The sequence below is a fragment of the Tenrec ecaudatus genome, chromosome 1, assembly GCF_050624435.1.
Source record: "Tenrec ecaudatus isolate mTenEca1 chromosome 1, mTenEca1.hap1, whole genome shotgun sequence".
NCBI lineage: Eukaryota > Metazoa > Chordata > Mammalia > Afrosoricida > Tenrecidae > Tenrec > Tenrec ecaudatus.
In genome coordinates, this window is record NC_134530.1 from 308,919,030 (window position 1) to 308,939,405 (window position 20,376).

At 50.9% G+C, this 20,376-nt stretch overlaps 1 protein-coding gene across 1 annotated transcript in view; it reads right to left on the reverse strand.

Moving 5' to 3' along the window:
* Nucleotides 1-842: 842 nt before the first annotated feature.
* The window catches only part of GABBR1 (gamma-aminobutyric acid type B receptor subunit 1), a 31,451-nt gene continuing 11,917 nt past the window's right edge, over nt 843-20,376 (reverse strand). Inside the window, exons 12-23 of the mRNA XM_075532741.1 lie at nt 14,256-14,498; nt 13,083-13,146; nt 9,297-9,374; nt 7,617-7,767; nt 6,781-6,913; nt 5,621-5,737; nt 5,401-5,508; nt 4,859-4,952; nt 3,967-4,094; nt 3,271-3,399; nt 2,916-3,059; nt 843-2,219 (exon numbers count right to left, since the gene is read on the reverse strand). Coding sequence (XP_075388856.1) covers nt 2,046-2,219; nt 2,916-3,059; nt 3,271-3,399; nt 3,967-4,094; nt 4,859-4,952; nt 5,401-5,508; nt 5,621-5,737; nt 6,781-6,913; nt 7,617-7,767; nt 9,297-9,374; nt 13,083-13,146; nt 14,256-14,498 — 1,563 coding nt within the window. The 3' untranslated portion in view covers nt 843-2,045. The remainder of the gene's footprint in view (nt 2,220-2,915; nt 3,060-3,270; nt 3,400-3,966; nt 4,095-4,858; nt 4,953-5,400; nt 5,509-5,620; nt 5,738-6,780; nt 6,914-7,616; nt 7,768-9,296; nt 9,375-13,082; nt 13,147-14,255; nt 14,499-20,376) is intronic.

The following is a 20,376-nucleotide window of genomic DNA, read 5'->3' on the forward strand; positions in this document are numbered from 1 at the left end:
TAAAGGTTCGCAGGACTCTTACGTCTCACCAGTTATTTTTGTTTTATCTTTGTTCCTGGGAAGAGGCGAATAGTCGCATCTGTTCAACTCTGGGCTCTAGGATCCCAACACTCCCCCATCCGTCTCAGGAATTTATTTATTTAAAGGAATTTCTTATTGAAACTAGTGAGACAATATTGATCTAACATCTACCACAGCCTGAGCACCCTCCTAAACATGCAGATGGAACGAATACAGTCCTGACATCCACCCTGTGGAAGAAGAAGCGACCACTGCTGTTGTGATCATCTGTCCTCAGAGAGCTTGCTGTAACTTACCGCCACGGAGCCCACGCCAACTTGTATCGACCCGGAGGACAGGGAAGAACTGCCCGTGGGTTTCTGAGACAGTTGACTCGTTGTCACCTTGTGGTCAATCCTGGCTCATGGATGACCCAGATCTCCAGGATGGCATTGGGCTTTCGAAACTGTGAATTCTCAGAGACAGTCACCAGGGGTGTCTGGCAAGGTGCTGCTGGGAGGATTTGAACCACAGGCGTTATAGCTAGTGGTCCAGCACTTAACTGTTAGCACCCCTTCACAGATGTAGATAAAAATATATTTGGTGATTTGAGGTTGGGGGCGGGGGACAGCCAACACTCTGACTTAAGCCCACACTTTTAACCACAAAAGCCGCATGCCCCATTCTCAGCCCTTTTCATGCCTGACTCTGCCCTGCTATCACACCCCTTTTTAACTCTATTTCAACGCCTTTTCATGAACTGGGATGGAAACCCTCCCTCCAGACCTCACGGGATTGATGGCGACGCTGCTCACTGTGAGAGAGGACCAAGTGCTGAGTCATACTGTTCACTGGTTTATTGAGGATTCGGGGAGATCCTTTCCCAAGAGACCCTACAGGGTGAACAAGATATGATCCCTGCCCCATCGGTCCATCTCAGCAGTCAGGGGTGGCTTCCTTTGCTCAGAATTCCCACCAACTCTCCACTGGAGGCGGCTCCCCGAACCTGCCTGTTATGCCTCTCTCAGTCTCCCCAGAAAGACACGCATCCCAAGGGAGCAAACGGAAGAGGACGATTGTGTGCACAGATTGTGGGTGCAAAGACGCAAGGAAAGAATTCTCAGCAAGAAAAGAACGTGGTGAGGACAAGGTGTGGACACAGCCCCACCAAGCAAGAATGGGGGAAAGTGCATAACACAGTGCAGGGCAGGTGTGTGTGTGTCTTCACTGGAAACACATAGAGATGTTGGGGTGCAAAGGGGAGAAGGTGTGTGAGGTACCAAAGGTACGTGGGAAAGCACACTGTCAACATACTTAGCCATGGATGTGTGCAGCTAGGGAAGGGATGGTTGAGTATGGTAGAGGAATTTCACACGCCTGCCTGAACATCCATGAGGCCACAACCGTGACCCGACAAAGAGCACATGTAGCCATGTGTGGAGGGTATACAGCGCGCACATGTGACTATGGGGGCGCACATGTGAAAACACCCATGAGTATGTCCAGTGGACGCAAAGAGGGGAAGACTGCATGTGCCTTGGAAGCTGGAGCAAGCACAAGTCAGGGGGGAACTAGGGTGTGCAGAGAGACCGACAGGACAGAAAGCTGGGGTAATGGTACCAGGGACGCAGGCCCTTTCCTTGGGGTGGAAAGAGCACTTGTACGGAGACCTGCTGAATGGCAGCAGAGCTTGGAAGCTCTGGAAGTTGCCATGGTAACTGGACAAAAGTACCTTAGGAGAGGAGAAAGACGTAGTGAGGCTGCTGAGAAGTCGGTGAATGAGTGTCTTCAAGCAAGTTTCAAAGCAAAGCACGAAGCAGTGGGGGGAAATTGTGTGAAGGACTACGAGGGGGAAGGTCTGTTTCCCAGGGCACTGGCGACGTAGCTAACCCCAGGGTTGACCCAGAGACACGTATTTACAAGTGATGGGACTGGATAGCACGTCCTTCCCGCAGGGATAAGGGTCCCCCTGCTCCTTCTGAGTCTCCCAACTTCTCCCCTCCCCCCTAGCCCTCCCCCTCTGACCTCTCCCTTACACCTCCCCCTCACTTATAAAGCAAATGAACCCGACTCCCATCACAGCTAAGCCGGTCAGGGGGCTCAGAGGGGCCCCTGGGAAGGCCTCCAGAAGGATCCGGGGGGGTGGGGGGGTGGCGCCGGGAACGGAGCTGCTGGCGAGATTGGAGCTGATGGCGTAGTTCGGAGACTCGCTCTTCTTTCTGGAGGAAGAAAACGATTGAGAGGGTGGCAGGACGGGAGTCATGGGGGCGGGGAGGAGGCAGAGGGAGGAGCCTCATGGGAAGATGAGGGTGTGAGATGTGTGAGCAAATGGACAGAAGCAAATAAAAGGGAGGGAAAGCCAAGACCAACAGAAGGGTGAACCAAGAAGAAATGAGATCAGGAGAAAAAGAGAGAAGAAAAGGAGAGAAAGTGAGGGAAGAGCGAGAGGTAAGGGGTCCCCAGCTTCCAATCAGCCATCTACTTCTTGGCAAAGCCAACTGACCTCCAACTACAATCTGGGTGCAGCAGACATGGCAGTGCCCACCCAGATTACCCACCACCCACCTGCCGTGGGAGTTAGTTGCTACACTAAGTGCATACACCTACTGCCCGCCCCGTGCCGGCTTGAGACCAGCCTCCCTTGTGCAGAAGTTGCATCCGTGGTACAATCAGGGTCCAGAGCCCCCACTTGTGCCCCACATCAGGATAACACTAGATTTTATCTGAGACCAACTCTTCCCGGCATCGCCCCTTTTCCTATTCTACTCCCCTCTTTATGGGTCTGCGCCCAAGACCCCGGACCTCCCTTCTCAATGAATCATGCAGGAGCAGGCTGCACTCCTAGCTCAGCCTTTGCTTCAGGCAATGGGACCCACCGGGCCCTCCGCCACCGGACCTCGCCTGCACCCCCGCACCTCGGCAATGATCTTTTCCAGTTCACGGTTCTCTTTCTCCAGCAGCCGGGACTTCTCCTCCTCGTTGTTGTTGGTCGAGGAGCCGGTCTTCATGGTGTCCTGCGCCTCGGACTGCCACTCCCCTCGAGTGATCAACCTGCGCATCTGAGGCAATTGTTGGGGGGGGGGGCATAGGGCAGCTGCTGAACAGCAGCGCTGCCATCAATGAGCCGCCTTTGGGTTGGTGAAAACCAGAGGGGCAAGCTGGACCCAAAAGAAAGGAAGGCGGAGAACGAGCGGACAGAGGAACGGAGTTTTGGGAAAAAGAGGCAACGCAGACATGGGACTGGAGAGGGCAGTTCCCCCGGGGTCTCACCTTAGGCACAAAGAGCACAACCAGAGTAATGTAGGAGGAGAAGACGATCGCCAGGGAGGCGAAGGCAAAGGCTGCGTCCTGCTGGCTGGACAGAATCATGGTCACGGGGGCGGTGATGAGGCACAGCACCTGGAGGGAACGAGCGTTTGGAGAAGGCTCAGGTCCACCGGCGCGGACACAATGCGGGGATTTCTTCCCCCAGGAAAGGATCTGGGGGGCAGTTTCTGGGTGGTCATTTCATTGGTAAAGGATCCAAGTTCAGAATCAACTCGAGATGGGAAAGAATCCCATATAAAATGTCCCAAATCAGTGCTCAACACTAGCTAGGTCAACCCCTCCCTCAAGGCAGGGTCACCAAAGATTTAGGGGTCTCGACACTCCCTGGAGAGAGTTGAGCAAAGAAACAAACAGGCAGAAAGCCTCCGGTCAGATCCCGGCCTGTGGACCATGGACAGCAGGTGGCCTCAGTATTCAGTTTCCTCATCCACAGAGTGGGTATACTAACGTCTACCACACTGGGTGGCTGCAGGAGGATGAATGTAGTAGCGTCTTTCAAATGCTTTGCAATCCAAGACAGTAAGGACGTCCCCAGACTTTCCTGGAACCGATCGTGTATCTCCTGAGTCTCCCCAGCCCAGCTCATGTGCTTGTCGTCAGCCCATAAGGCCAGAAAGGCTAGGCGTTCAGGCAGCTCACCGCCACATTGTAGATGGCCATGCCCACCGCGCGATGGTCATTGATCTTCTCAGTGGACACGCTCTTGGTCTCATAAGCAAGAAAGATGCCCAGCAGCAGCAGCAGCCCCTTGTAACCATAGAAAATGCCTAGGCAAGCAGGAAAGGGTTACACGGTACCATAGGATCTCCTGGCTCCTTCGCTCAAGTCCTCTCTCTTTGCACTTCACCTACCATCACTTCTTGTGATAGCCCCACCGCGGAAAGGAGGACTTCTTCTCTAATCCCGTCCCTCTGACCTAGCACATCCCTCCCTGCATTTTGTCCCCCACCTCGACCACGATATCCACCCAGGCTACCCAAGGCCTCCTCGCTTCCTTCTCAGATTATGACCCAGCTTTCACACTGGGACAAGATGTCTATGCGCTGCTTTCAGGCAGGCAAGGGGCTATTGATCAGCTGGAGATGGGTTACCCTGTTGACCCGCCCAGTCTCACCCACTTTACCCTCCAGGTGGGAAAATGGCTTTCCAGGCTGAAGGTAGCACTGTCATTGGCAGCCACAGGTCAAAACAAAGAGCGCCTAAACCCACGACCTTGCAACCCCAGGGTTCTTCGGGGAGCTGACCAGAATGACCTAGCATCAGGTTGGGGGATCCGGATGGGGTCATTCCCACCAGTCCTGCTGAACATAAAGTTCTGCTTCCTCTCTGATCTGGACCCCGCACACCTCACCAGCGAACTCTCTCCCAAGTCTAAGCAAAGATCTACACAACACCAAAAAAGGAGGCCATCAAACGGAGTTCACCTAAGTCTCCATCTCCTTTCCCTTCTCCCTCCCCCTCCCTGCCTTGGCTGCACCAAGGAGCCCTCCCAGCCTTCCCCTCCCCACCCCCCCATCCCGATCCCACACACCAAGCCAGGTGTTCATCTTCTTGGAGCTGCAGTGCTCCAGCTGGGGCAGAATAGAAACATCAATGTCCTCCTTTGGCTCTTCCTTGCCAAAAGTCTACGGGAGAAACAGAGCCAGGGGGAAGATGACTGTCCTTCTTGTCCACCCGCCCCAACTCTGTGGTTGTTCACACTGCCCCTCCCTGCCACGAACCTCTCCATACGGAGAACTGGAGCACTTTGGTGAGGAGCACCCTGTGAGGGCCTCGTCCCCACTCTCCAAGGTATCTGGATACATCCTAGGCATCTTTCCCAGATCCCTACCACATCCATCTTCTCTTGCAATGAACTCAGTGGTTTATAGGCCCCCTCCCGGAAGGAAGGAAGGAAGGAAGGAAGGAAGGAAGGAAGGAAGGAAGGAAGGAAGGAAGGAAGGGAGGGAGGAGGGAAAGAGCTGCTCGGGTACAGAAGTTAGAAAGGAGCACTCTCGTGTTAGTTCACAACCCCTGCCACTTCCACGCCCCCAACCCCCCAGTGGGGTCTGCTCAGCCTCCCAAGTCCAGCACCTCAATGGTCCGATGCAGGGGATCCACAATCTGCCAGATGGCAAGTGTGAGGACGTCCATGCCCACCAGCAGGCCCACCGTGGCATACAGCTTCCAGGGCTCCAACGTCTTGGCAAACACATGAGCAACACGCACATCAGGGGGCAGCCTTCTGAGCACAGCAACCTAAGTCAGCCCCAGGAGCTTCGAGGCTGAGGCGGGGGGGGAGGGGGGGGCTCACCTTTCTCCACTCCTTCTTTTCCTCCTTCTTTGTGAAGACGGTGTGGACCCACCAGATTTTGGTGAACATGGAGCCGTAGCCCAGACTGAAGCCCAGGCCCAGGAGCCAGAGGCGGGCCTATAGCAGAGAAGGGCTGGGCTGTAGTGGAGTCTGGGCAGATGACCAAGCAGGCAGGACACAGTAGGGAGCCATCGGGGACTAGGCAGCCCAAAGAGATGGTGTCTCAACCTTCAACAACTCCTCCCAACCATCTTCTACCAGGTGAGCTTGTGCAAACGTCCTGGTGTTAATTGCCAGATGCCTCTGCTTGCTCCTCATCGCCTACCGCACAAGACGTTCATGCCTCGGCCTCCACCACCCTGACCCACTGCAGCCTCCACCTGCCAGGCCGGCTCCACTGCTCACTCTCCCATGATCCTCTCCTGTGGGTTTCTGCTCCTTTGAGAGTCAAATGATACCTCCGGGGTGGAGTCACCTGGCTACTGACTAAGGTGCTGTCTCTTCATTACTCCGGTGCAGACTGGACACAGGCACCTCCCAGACCACGCTGCAGGTATCATCTGTCTCTCCCCCAACACCCAGCCCTCAGGACCACTCCCGCCGAACAGGAGTACATGCACGCATGTGCAAACAGCACGGGCACCGAGGTATGGTGAAGGCAGAAGACAGAGTGGGCGGGAGGAGGGCTAGATGCAGGGGAAAGAGTATGCGTTTCCTTCCCACAAGCGTAATGGAGAGCCAGACAGATATCACCACTGTGCCCAGGAGCCAGCCTTTCCCCACCACCCCCAGTCCCCAGCATCCCAGAGGCCCTTCCCTGCAACTCCCACCGCTGTCCGTTTCCCTCTGTCCTTCAACCCCAGCTCCTACAGGAAGCCTGCAGCTCTGGTGTGTCCCCGACACCACAGACAAGCCACCATTGTTCGGGGATCTCTTTCCAATGCCCCCCCCCCCCTGCCTTCTCTGGAAGGCATAGCATGGCAACGGTGGAACTGACAGCTGGCCTACGGCATGAACAAGGTCCACAGGCCCAGGGGCAAAGGGACACAGCCTGGCAGGGAGCAGAGGAGTGATGCTCGGGAGGAAGAAATGGGGACAAGCATCGGAAAAACAGGGAGCCGTCGGTCAGGGCAGGTATCCCACCTCTTCCCTCTCCTCACCTGACAGACGAAGGGGAAATGGCTTCTCCCAATGTGGTAACCATCCAGCCCCAGGGGAAAGACAGCAGCTAGCGCCAGGGAGCAGCCCACAGCAGTCAGGTTGTTCAGGTTGGGCTGGGAATTCTGGATGTATCTGGATGTAGGAGACGGAGCACCAGCAGGGCTTGACTCTTGCCCAAGGAGGCTTGGCTCTCCCTGTGCCACACACCGGCCTAAGCCCAATGCCAGCGCCCCAGGAGGTGAGCTGCAGAGGGCTTCCCAGCAGCCAGGACAGCCCCCCCCACCCCCCCAACACACACAGAGCATGCATGCAACTTAGAGCCCGGGGATTTCTTGATGTTCATTGTCATCAAGCTGATCCATCTCATAATGACCCGTGTGTGCAAAACACAACTGCACGCCACATGGCTTCCCAGACTTCGACCCTTCAAAACAGCTTGCCGGGCCTTGCTTCCCAGGCCCCACCCCCTCCAGGTGGATTGAAACACCCACCTTTCAGTCCACAGTCCGGCACTCAGCCATCAGCACCACGCTCTTACTTGGTCCCAATGGGACTCCTCCTCGCTACCCCCCCCCCCACCCCACCAATGCTCTGTTAGCTGTCTGGGAGCAGACATGGGGTTCTACAGGAATTCCCTCTACTACTCTATCTCCACGGGTCAAAGATAAGCAATATGTCAGGATGAACAGCTTCATGAAATACGGTCTTAGGAGTTACTCAAGGTTTTTGTCATTGTGCACCCCCCCCCTTTCTCTCTTTCATCTCTACTTTGAAGGCAATTTCAAGGGGCACGATCATCTCTTGGGGCAGCAGACAAGCCAGAAGAGACACTTACCGGACGTGGGAGTTGTAGATGTTAAAGGACAGACAGACAACAGCTAGGACAATGCCCAGGCTGGAGAGAACCGAGACGGAGATAAAGAGTTTTTGTGACAGGAAGCGGAAGGTCTTGATGACCAGGGTCTGGTCCGCTGGGGGCGACCCTCCTGCATAGCACAGGGGAAGGAGGAGAAAGAAGGAAGGAAGGAGGACAAAGGGATGAGGACAGGGGAGGGAGGCGTAGTGAAGGGCATGGCAATGAACCGGCATCGTCATTCTTGACTCAACAGTCATGAGCTCGTGTCCCCCTGGGCGGGCCGGGTGTGGGTGGCCTGCTCAGTGTCACGGAGGCTCCTATGAATCAGCCAGAGATGAGGTGCATGACAGAGGGAGGAAACGTGCTTGCCACAGGTTGGGAAAAGCTGAAGTGTGTCATTAACGTTGTAGAGGATTTTGTTTGTTGGCTTGTCTGTCAGTATGCGTCCTTTCTTTGAGCAAATGGAAGAAAACCATATAGACTCATAGAGCTTCACGGTCTTAAAGTATCAAGTCTGGCCTCTTAACAGTGGATCCCCCCAAAAAGGAGACAAAATAAACTAATCTGCTGGCACGGCAAGATTCTTTCCAAAAGTGTTTTCTGTTGCTACTAATAGGAAACACACAAAAAAAAATTTTTTTTAAAAAGGAAACACCAATTTATTGAAGAGTTGTTTGGGGGGAAAAAAAGGTGTGTGTTGGGGGTGGGGGGAAATTAATTTCAATTTGCTTCACTAAAAAAAAAAGTATAATTTAGGCCAGGCAGCATTTATAGCAGCGCAGAACACTGCCCTAAATTCCAGTGATTTAAAAAAGGATTCCCACCCCAGAGGTGCTGAGAAGATGGCTACTGCCCCCGCGCTCCCACCCCTCATCCTTTTTGAGATACAGTGAAGGAACCCCCATGCCACGGGGTCGGCTGTGACTCACAGAAACCCCGTGTGTGTCCGAGTAGGGCTACACCCACAGGGCTCTCCATGGTTGATTTTGCATACATCAAACTGCCCTCGCTCTCTTTCAAGGTGCCTTTGAGTTTCCTCAGCTAGTCAATCTTTCGGTTAAAAGCTTGGTGCTTAATGGCTCATGCCACCCAGGGATGACAGTGTGGGTGCAGGCCCTTCCTCTCACCGATGTTCAGTCTCTTCCCCGTGACTCAATCCACCAAGTAAGGGACACATGGAACAGCCCGGGACACTTCCTTAGCAAAAGGAACCTCTTAGCACAAGGTGATTGGGTGAGGCCTTGCAAGGCCCCCGTAACCTAGGCAACTGCTTTCCTGACAGAGACAAAGAGGCTGCTCTGGGCTTGAAGTAGCTGCTTCAGACACACTAAGACACCAGGAAAACCATCTGGGAAATTCAAATGGAGTTTCCATTCCCACTCCACCCGCCTCCCACCAATCCCGTTACCCCAGCAATGTATTATTTTTAATAACACATGGCTACCAGCCGCCTGTTGTCTCTGAAAACACTAGCCTCCCCTACCCAGGTCTGGGGAGTTCCATTCACCCTCTTTTAATCCAGCTCCTGCCCCATGTCAACCTCATGATACCCCCCCCCCACCACAGCCCCACCAAATGGATTGAAATGGATGTCCCTTTTGCTGGGTTGTACAGGGGAGGTGGGGGGGAGGAGCAGAACATTGTAACGGATGCACTGACCGATCCACTTATCCATTCTGGTCCAGGAGAGGTAGTCCTTTGTGCTGTCATAGTAACCAATCTTCTTATAGCTGCCACCTGGGGGGGAAGACAACAGAAGGAGTGACCAGGGGAGTGCCGATTTCCTGAAAGCCCCTGACCTACGCCATGTCTCATTTACCTTCACCTGAGCCCCTGAAGGATGCTTGGTGGGACCTCCGAGGGGTAGTGTGAATCACCAACCTTCCTGAAAAGCAATGTCACGTGGTTCCCATGGCAACGCAAATGAAAAAGAGTATCTTAGGTATTTCAGCTCCTTCTGGGAGGATGCAATGTCTGCCACCCGTCCCCCTACCTCACACCTCTCCCTGCAAGATGTCTCTCACATTGACTCTGGTCGGTAAGGCTCCAGCATATTTCTGCTTCGGCTGCGCCTCACGATAGACAGAGAATCACAGGCCCTATCTTCCCAGTAGCGCTCATCTTTATTTTTGGAAACATTGCTTCCGTTGGCATGGGTTCTAATTCCTTGGATTCCTTACAAAGACCCACCAAGGGAAAATTCAGGCACTCCCAAGAGTTTTCTGCTCCAGAACTGAGCGATCCTAGTTACCCTAACTTTTCCTTAGAAAGCACGGCTACCCCCGTGGCTTCAGTCCATTTCCTCTTGTTCTACACACAAAGACCAGCTGAGACGATGTGGGAGGTGCGGAGAAGGGAAGACAGGAACTTTTCAGAGGAGGCCAAGAACTGGCTCTCTTGGCCAGATAATAGGCCACAAGTGGGGTTGGAGCTGAAACGTTAACTCATAAAAGTTTTTCAAATGCATACAGCATAATCACTTTGAAGAAAACTCAACCCAGAAATGACAAACCATATGTACGATTAATGACTTAGAAGTTGTTATGTATATAGCAAGAAGACACGGGAACCAATTACAAGGATCTACATATAACCTCCTCCCTGGGGGAGGGACAACAGAAAATTGAGTGAAGGGAGAGGCCGGACAGTGTAAGATATGACAAAATAATAGTAATTTATAAATTATCAAGGGAGGGGGGAGCAGGGAGGGTGGGGGAAAATGAGGAGCTGATACCAAGGGCTCAAGTAGAAAGCAAATGTTTTGAGAATGATGATGGCAACACATGTACAAATGTGCTTGCCACAATGGATGGATGATGGATTGTGATAAGAATTGGATGAGCCCCAATAAAATGATTTTTAAGAAAGAAAAAAAGAAAACGCAGTGGATTCCCTGCAGACAAAATTCAAGTTTTCTTGACTCTATTCGTATGCTTTAATAAGTCATTAAGCTTTCCACCCAATCCAACCAAAGAGAAATTTCCGGAATCAAAATGAACACCAGTACAGATGGAATTGAGTCTTCCAAACTGTGTGACAGAGCTCACTCCTGCAGAAGCACACCTGAGACATACCGTGGGTTAGATTGCAGATCACCGCAATAATCATTGCAAGAAAGGGAGTCACACACACATTTTTAAAAAATTTCCAATGTGTCAGAAAGTTCTGCTTGCACTATATGCTGTTGATATGAGTTTAAAACTGTGAGAATTCCCAAAACGTGACACAGGGAGGCAAAGTGACCACATGCTGTTGGGAAAAAATTGTACCAATGGACTCAACACAAGACCGCGTTGCCCGCAAGAACACCATGTTCTAACAACTGGCACAATCGCTGAAGATAAGATGGGTGCATAAGCAAATGTGGTGAAGAAAGAAGATGGTGCCGAAAGGTATAACATCTGGGGTCTTAAAGACTTGAAGGTAAACAAGTGGCCATCTAGCAGAAAAGCAGCAAGCCCACATGGAAGAAGCACACCAGCCTGTGTGATCATGAGGTATCCGCAGGAACAGGTGACAAGTATCAGAAGACCAAAAACAAACAAACAAAACCATATTGTTGAGAACAAGGGGGCTTGGAGCAGAGACCCAAAACCCATCTGTAGACAATGGGAAATCCCTCACAGAAGGGCCACAAGGAAGAGATGAGTCAACCAAGGCACAATGTAGCACTGATGAAACACACACCATTCCTCTAGCTCCTTGAGGCTTCCTCATGACCCCAGACCTGTCTTTCACTTCAGGCTATATGGGAGCATGTGCACAGGTACAAGTATGAGATAAGAGCTCATGACACACGGAATCCAGGAACAGGCATGAGAGTAACGATACCATGAGAGTAGGGGGAAGGTGGGGTGGGGGGGAAGGGAGGAAGAGGGACCCAATCACAATGATCTATCTACACATATCCACCACCAACCCCCCCCACCCCAGGGGACGAACAACAGAAACCATGGGGGAAGGGAGACAGCAATCAGTGTATGAAAATAATAATAATTTACATTTTTATCAGAGGCACAAGGGTGGGAGCAGGAGAGGGAAAAAAGAGGAGCTGATCCCAAGGGCTCAAATAGAAAGTAAAAGTTTAGAAAATAATGATGGCAACACTTGTACAAATCTATTTGACACAATGGATGTATGGATTGTTATAAAAGCTCTTCCAGCATGATCCCAATAACATGACCTTCTAATATATAAATTTAAAAAACAAAACATGCCAGCGCTGCTGTGAATAGTTAATTTGTACAATACCTTCAAAGGGCACTAAAATGAGGTATGCCTGTCCCCGTGGGTGTAACCCAAGTCAGGATTAAGCTACGTCCCAAACCTAACCTCTTCTGAATCACAAAAAGTTTTAGACCCCAAAGCAAGTGCATCCTGGGGAAGGCAGATGTCTCATGTGGATAACCAAGGGACTTTCGGGGTTACCAACAAGGAAGAAAAGAAACTGGCATGGCCAATACCCTGATTCTGACGTTCAGCCTTCGGGACTGTGAGAAAATAAAAGCCCGCTCTTGAAAGCTCCCCCCAAAGTCTCGGCCCTCAGAGACCAAACAGGACAGCGCAAAACTGCCCAGGTGGGTTTCTGAACTTGTAAATCTTTACAGGAGCAGAAAGCATCCGTCTTTGCCCCACAGAGCATCTGGTGGGTTGGAACTGCTGACCCTGCCGTAGGCACCCCAGCGCATAACCCCTGGTACCACCAGGACTCCTCACACCGGGCTATTTCTGTCCCAGTGGCGCTAGACAACGACGAGAGGATTCCCTGGGGGAGACAGCGAATGCGGTTCCAATCTGCATGCTCATTTTCAAGAACACAACCGCTGGACTTAAGAGAGCGCACCCATACCCAAGCTTTTCAGTACAGGGATAGATAGGTCAATGACAACGATCCATGGTCCCATGGGACTTTCTGTGTGGCTGATGGCGAAGGGGAAAACAGCTCATCCTTTGTTTATTATTTCCCTCCAATGTTTTTCAAGACCCCAAACCCAAAGTCTTGCTGCATTGGAAACAGGTTGGGATGGGCCACAGGCAGGTGAACCCAGAGGACATCGCTCTGGGCTCAGGCTCTTGGGCTTTGTCCAGCAGCTAGGTGACCACATCGAGGACTGTGGAGCCCCAATGCTCAGGCAGGTGGAGTGGCGGGGCTTCTGCCCGCAGCTCCAGCAGCAACAAGAACCACCAGAAGTGGGTCTTCATGCGGTGTTCGCACAGCACCCCCATCACAGAAGCTCCTGTTTCCCAGAATGCATCAGGAGCACTGAACAACATACACCCCCGCCCGGTTACTGGAAAGCTTGACGAAGACAGCTGGGAAAGAAGGGGAGGAGGCAGCAAGGCAAGGCTGTGAAGTCTCTGGGGGTGCTCCTGACCGACATGGGTCTTATTCCAGGCCCAGCTGAGCCCCCTGCCCTCCCCGCCCCCTCCTGCCCCCACACTCACCCTGTAGCTGTTCAATAAGTGTCCAAGCCATCCGAGAGCCGCTGGCATCAAACACCACATGGCCCTGAGGGAGGCAGACGTGCGGCGGAAGGCAATGTGGATAAAAAGCAAGCGAGAGAAAAGAGAACATCAGGGACTCTTTCAATCCTTATGTTTTTGATGTAATTGAGCCTCTGAATGGATGCTATTTATGGCAATAGCCTGCATATAGGACATACCCCAGATGCCTACAGCCCAGATTTCAGAAAGGTTACTCTCCTGAAAAGAGGCCTCCTCAGGCAGATCGGACTAGGCAAAAATCCCCAGGTGATGCGCCAGGAGACCTGGCCCCCGGCTGTTTGACCGGAGCAAACTCACGAAATCCTTCAGGGCACTCATTTCCCTACTTTTACAAAGGAATAAGGAGATGGCCTGTCAGACCGTTTCTTCTCTGAGAACTCGGTGATTCTTGTCTGAATCCTAAGTATCTGGCCTAGTTCACACAGAAATGAGCAAAGAGGTGGAAACGATCATATCCTGGATTTGGGGTTTCTTCCTTTTAGACTTTGGTAGGAGCTTTCTGGTTTGGGGTTCCTATCTCCTGGCCTGAAACTGATTATTACAGAAGGGAAACAAAGATGGCATGTCTCCAGGAGAAGTTTCCCAAGGGACTCAATCTCTCTCTCTCTCTCTCTCTCTCTCTCTCTCTTTCTCTCTCTCTCTCTCAGAAGATCAAAACCCAAAACCCAACCAACCCACTGCCACTGAGTCCATCCAATTTACACTGACCCTGTACAGGGGTTTCTGAGACTATAAATCCTCATGGGAAAAAAAAATAATAAAATTTTTAAAAATCCTCATGGGAGCAGAAAGCCTCATCTTTTTCCCTGGGAGCACCTGGTGGTTTGAGCTGCTGACTTTGTGGTCAACAGATCAACACCTAACCCACAGTACCACCAGAACTCCTTCTATGGGCCGACCAAACCAACCACCGATCCCGACTCATAGCAACACGAGAGAACAGAGTAGAGCTACTCCCTAGGGATGAGAGTCAACAGTCTCATCTTTCTCTCTCAGAGAGGCTGGTGGATTTGAACTGGAGACTTTGGGGTTAGCAGCTCAGCCCACAACCCATTATAACATTAGGTCCCCTTATGGGAGGAGAAAGCCAGGTAAAAAGTTTCTGTAACTCACAGAGACACCCTCGAAGGAGGAGGAGTTCATTGCCCGATAGATTTGGTCAGTGATGGTCTGGTTGTTGTAATTGAAGTCCTCCAGGCGCACCCCCGAGCGGCCACCGCCTCCGGATGTCTTGTTCAGAGCCAGCGCCAAGGCCCAGATAGCATCGTAAGCCAGCGGGGCCTCCTGGAAGCCTCCTGTCTCCTCCGGGTGTCTCTTGAGCCGCTTAGTCAGTTTCTCCAGAAACTCCTGGGATGTCTGGAAAGAGGCAACGGGAGGAGACGTTTGGAGGGAGGAAGGGGCAGGAGTTTCTGTGTGATTCCAGCTTCCTTCCCCACCCAGCTCCAATACTAATTTGCGTGGAAAACTCCTATGAGTTCTGTCAGGCTGACCATCCACGCATTTAAAATCTGAATGATAGCCACATGTTTGTCTTAGGTTGGAAGCTACTAGGCTGGAGCAGAGACTAACTGGCTGCTGGCTCAGAACTACTAACAGAGAAGCTTAATAATTAAACACCCTGGACAGACCAGCATAACATCTGCCTCCCTAATGCCTCAGAAGGCAACAAAGGGGGCTCACGGGCCACCTCTTGGAAAGTAGAGACAGAACAGAGGAAGAGACCCTGACGTGTCCACGAAGCGCTTTGATATTCAACTGATCCTCTCTAGATTTCCTCCAGGGAGTTAACTCGGGACCAACAGCTCTTCCAATCCCGAAACACCCCCCACACCCCCCCCCTAAAAGGATAAAGCCACAGTCTCCTCACACGCTCCCAGGAGTCTCACACCTCCTGTGTCATCGTGGTGTGATTTCAGTCTACTGCTTCCTAGAGGATTTTCAGTGGAGAGTGGGGACTTCAGAATTAACATTCACATTCTTAAAGTCCATCATGCAGATCCAGCCCTGCACCCCTAGCCCTCCAACTTCTATCCCCAGAAAGCTAAAAATAATGGTACTTTCTCAGCTCGCTGCCATCAGGTTCATTCTTACAAAGAGACCCTGTAAGACAGAGTAGAACTGCCCCTGTGGGTTTCCTAGACGATCACTCTTTACAGGGACAGAAAGCCTCATCTTTCTCCTCTGGGGTGGCTGGTGGTTTTGAACCGCTAATCTTGTGGTTAGCAGCCCACCATGTAATCCACAATGCTACCAGGGCTCCTAAAAAGAATGGTAGTAGTGCCTGTCAATTTTGCCAGGAAATAGGTCAAGAGACCTGAATTTCTACATTTGCCAAAATAACTAACCTTTTAGCCAAATAACCATAGGTACATTGCTTAGCCTCAGAGAACTATTTATCTCATGGGGGAAATTCTATTTTCCCTCCAAGCCTCCCGAGAGGAAAGGCTCAGTGGCATGTCTTGGCAAGGTAGAAGCAGTGTACAGGGACATGAGACACATGACACTCTTTGGATGTGGAATGTTTGCACACACATATTCTAGGGAAGGGTGAAGAAAGATGAAGAAATAATAAATAAAATCCTCTGTTCCCATGTTCTTTCATTTCCCTTTCTGGATCGGAACAGGGATGAGGGGGGAGGGGAAAGACATCAGCAAGGTGGTGCACTGGGACACCTGGGTGGTGCAGTGGGACCAGGTTTCACTCCTCTCTGAATCCTTAGCATACAGTGCTATGGCCAGACTGCGTGCAAAACAAAACAAAACGCCCATGGGTGGACTGCATGGATAGACGGCTTCATAGTCTAACTCATCTACTACCTGTTACATAATCCCAAACAAGGTATGAAGTCTCATTGCTCATTATGGGTTTAAGACGGGAAGAACACTGACTACCTTAAGCAGCTCTTATAAGAACGAAGCAAGAACATCCAGGAAGTAGTGGCTACTGATGGTTACATTTTCTCTCAGGCCTAGCCCCACCTCTGCACTTCACTTTGCTGAGGGAGCCTCTGATCTATAACCCCAGCCCAATATCTCAAGCCGTGTCTCTCTGCCTGACTCTCCGGCCTTTACGTTATCTGGTCAGGCACCTCGAGTTCAAAATACCCAAGATGAAGCTGGCTTTTTCCTCAACTCCGACACTCCCCAGCACATGAACTTGAAACCTGGGAGTCACTTTCGACTTTCCACATTGCCAAGTTCTTTTAGGTTTTTTGCTGAAATGTTTTCCTACCATCTCCTCTCCCTACATGGGAGAATAACAGTAAGCGATAACGCTTCTATTGTCCTTACTATATGCCGCATGTTTTGAAAGTTCCACAAATCAGCATATTTAATCCTCGGGCAACCCAATGAGGTCAGTACTACTACAGTGGAACTTTCAAAAGTTTGTGGAGTTCTGAAATTTATTCTGATGATGATTGCTCAAATCTCAATATGCTTGAACAATTCAATCTTTTGGTATGTGAAGTCTGTGCCAATAAATCTATTTTTTTAATTATCCTAAAAAAATGGAATTAAAAGATCATGGGATTTTCCCACAAACTTTTTGAAATTCCCTTCAAGTTATCTCCATTTTACAGATTAGGGAACTGAGGCACAGACCGGAAAATGAGGTAGCTGAGTTAAAGTAATACTGCTAGTGTGTGGCAGAGGTGAGATTCAATCTTAGAAAACCTAGCACCACACTTTACATATACTCTAGGAACACCTGCTCAGCAGCCAGGAGGTTGGCCAAGGTGTTCTGAATGGTCCTTTGGGCACCCGGTCTGTCCAACCTTCAGTCCAAAGTCAAGAGCTCACAAGAAAATGACGCAGATGGGAAGGGATTAATCTGATCAGAGGGTCTCTGTCGCCAAATCCTCATTTACTGATTCCCACCATTAACACACCTGGTCACTACCAACTATTAACACACCTGGCCACGAGGGGGCACCACTCTCCTCCCTCCCAGGACCCAAACCAAACTCTGCTCCCACAGAGAGTCACACTGAGCTGATAGAACAGGGTAACACTGCCCCCATTGTTCGCTTCGAGACTGTAGCTCTTTATGTGGGAGTAGAAAGTCCATTCTTGCTCCTGAAGAAGAGTTGGTTGTCTCAAGCTTCGGAACTGGCAGTTAGCAGCCCAACTCATAACCAGGATATCACCAGGGCTCCAGGGCAGGTGGTATTCAAAAGAAATCTTTTCCTCTGGGAGACCTGATGGTTTTGCATTGAGTTGGAAACTGCAAGGTCAGTGGTTCAAACCCGCCAGCCACTCTGTGGGAGAAAGATGAGGCTACTTCGTCCCTAAAGGGGTAGTCATTCTACTTTAGCCAATCAGGTCACTATGCTTTGAAAGCGACTCCATGGCAATGAGTTTGGTTTAGCTCCAAGTTGATTCAGAAAAAGGCCAAGCTGTCGATTTTCAAAGGAAAAGTCCTTACACGGCTTAAGGAAACCCGGACAATTACACGTCTGTGTTGCATAGAGACGAAGAGGGTGAATTAACAGAATGCAAATGTATGCCCTTAATTTTTAGCAGCCCTCTCTGGTTATCTTTGTCCGTCCAAAGGGAAGCCCAGCCATGAGGTAGCTCTGTGGTTTTATTGCATGCCGGCTGGATGGGACTTTTGCTCTAAACCAGAGTCTGCGCACAACATCATCCTCAGCCCTCCGCCTTCCCTAGCCCTGTTGCTGAGCGCTATCATCTTTCTGAAACCATCTTAATTCATTCTCCATTTCTCTATCTAGTCCCTAAAGACTCTTCCCCTACTCCAGGGCTCCTCAACCCCAGTACTACTGACATTTTGAGTTGGATATTTCCAGGCTGTGAGTACCATCCTAGGGCTATAGAATGTTAGCAGTATCCCTGGCCTCTACCCTTTACATAGCAGTAATATTTGTCTCGTCCGTTTCCAGCCTAAAAGATCTTTGAAACCCCAAAACCCACTGGCCTTGAATCAATTCATAAGGAGTCTAGAGGACAGCACAGAACTACTCCTAAGGGCATTGGCGTCTGAAATCTTTATGAGAACCGATTGCCTCATCTTTCTCTCACAGAGTGGCTGGTGAATTTGAACTGCTGACTGGAGAGCTAGCAGCCCTGTGCTTAAGCTGCTGTGCCAGTGCAAATGGTTGATGGCAGGAGTGGCAAAATCACTCCCCTGTTGAAGACCACGGTTTTAAACAAGTAGCTCTTAAAGTGGGATCCCCTAACCAGCAGTTTCAGCACCCTGGAGAACTTGCTGGAAGTACAGATCCTCAGGTAACAGCTTCTAGGAAGAGGCATGGCAATCTGTGTTATAGTAAGAACCCTTCCAAGTGGTTCTGATGGAAGCTGGTTTGAGACCCATGGATCTATGGACAAGGTCATGCTTAAGGAACTCATTCAAGGGAGAAACTCTCTACTTCTTTTGTAATCTCTGTCTTCAAGGTCTAACCCTTTGCCCCGATCTACTTCTCTTGGGTCTGTCTGGCCATTGTCAAGGTTGTCTCTCCCCTGTGGAAAAGCTTGGCTTCTCCTCCAGACCCTTTAGACTGTCACTCTGGAAGCAGGGACCAGCTTTCTCCAGCAGCCAGAAAGGGACTCTCCAACTTCTCCACCTCCTCACTTCCTCCAAAACATACACTGTGTCTACACTCACAACCAGGCCCCTGCTGCCTGTGGCGCAGAATCCACAATTGGCAGATCCCAGGCTCAAAGCACCAATTCGCCTCTCTGGCTTCAGCTACCAGCTCCATTCCTTCACCAGGTCCCCAAGGATGCTCAACAGAGCTGTGACATTACAACATCTTTTTGGTTAATATTTTTCAGTCAAGATACTTTAAACATAGTGTCTTTAAACTGTCCCAAGACATCGTGCCCAATCCAAGACCACATGACAACTGGCCCTCCCCGCCCTCCTCCTCCACCACCCCAGCCCACTGACAGAACACACCTCCCGAGTCTTCATTTGCCCCTTGCTCAAAAATTGCCCTTGGCTACACAGTGCCAGCAAATACAAAGGAGGCCCTTGACCCAGCCGTCCCAATTTCCAGAAGTATAATGGGTCAGAGTGGTTTGGACTTGGATTCAAACTGGAGCCAACTTATAGCCGAATGGCATAACCTGGAGCAGGCCACTAAAGGTCTCTGCGTCTCAGTGACCTGCTTTAAAAAATGGAACTGACAAATCTGTACCAGAATACAGTCGTGTGGATCTCTGAACATACACATATATGTGTGTGTTCCTATCATATGTATATGTATAGACATGTGTATACATGTATGTGTGCATATATAAGCATTGTGTGTGTGTGTGTGTGTGTGTCCTTATTACATCAAGGATGAATGCTGTTGGGTGCACTTGAGTCCATTCTGACATGTGACAGTCCCGGGTGAGCAGAGCAGAACTTCCTCAGATGGCTTTCCACGCTGCCTCTGAGTGTGTTCAAACTGCTCACTCTTTGGCTCACAAAGGAGCACTTGTACCACTCGCACCAGCCAGGGTCTCCAAAGCAAGCGCTGCTTCCATTTTTAATAATAAGCTACTCAGAGACGTTGTCGTTATTAACCTATTGTCCCCTCCACCATCTCCCAAGCAGGGGCCACAGACCTAGAGGATAAGTTAGTTTCATAGGCAGATACCCTATGAAGCTCACATAAGGCCTGGCTGGCCCGGAAAGGAGCCCCTTCTGCCCACCCTCAGGCCTTCCTCACCTGCAGGGCTGCCCCACGTCTCCCAAATCAGGAGTCTCCCTGATCTGTCACCAGCCAGTTCTTGGGGACTGAGTGTGTTGAGAAATCCCTGCCACTTCTAACATCCTGAGGTGAATCATCACAAAAGCACCAGGATCTAAGCAAACAGTGTACGAATCGGGAACAGCTATTAAACAACCCTGAAGCAGCGCTAACACGCATCGCTGGGACAAACACACGCATCTGTGCCCCGGAACAGCATCCTGTAAAGGTGCGCTTGCGTAGCCAAGCGTCTGTATTATCATGCACACCTCGCCCTCACTTCATTTCTCACCAACTGCTCCTCGTTCCCATGGCAACAGCCCTTCCACTTATCAGGAGCCTCCCGAACAAACCATTCTCCATTCGCTCTCTCTGCTGCCCAAAGAAGCCATACTAGAGTGGGAATTCACTCAAAACACAAAGCAAACTATTTTAGGACACTTTTCCCTCCTGTACTGCCAAACCTTCATACCTGTTCTCCTCCCCAGCCGGGCTCACGGGCGCCCCTCCACCAGCCCAGCCTGAGGTCCCAA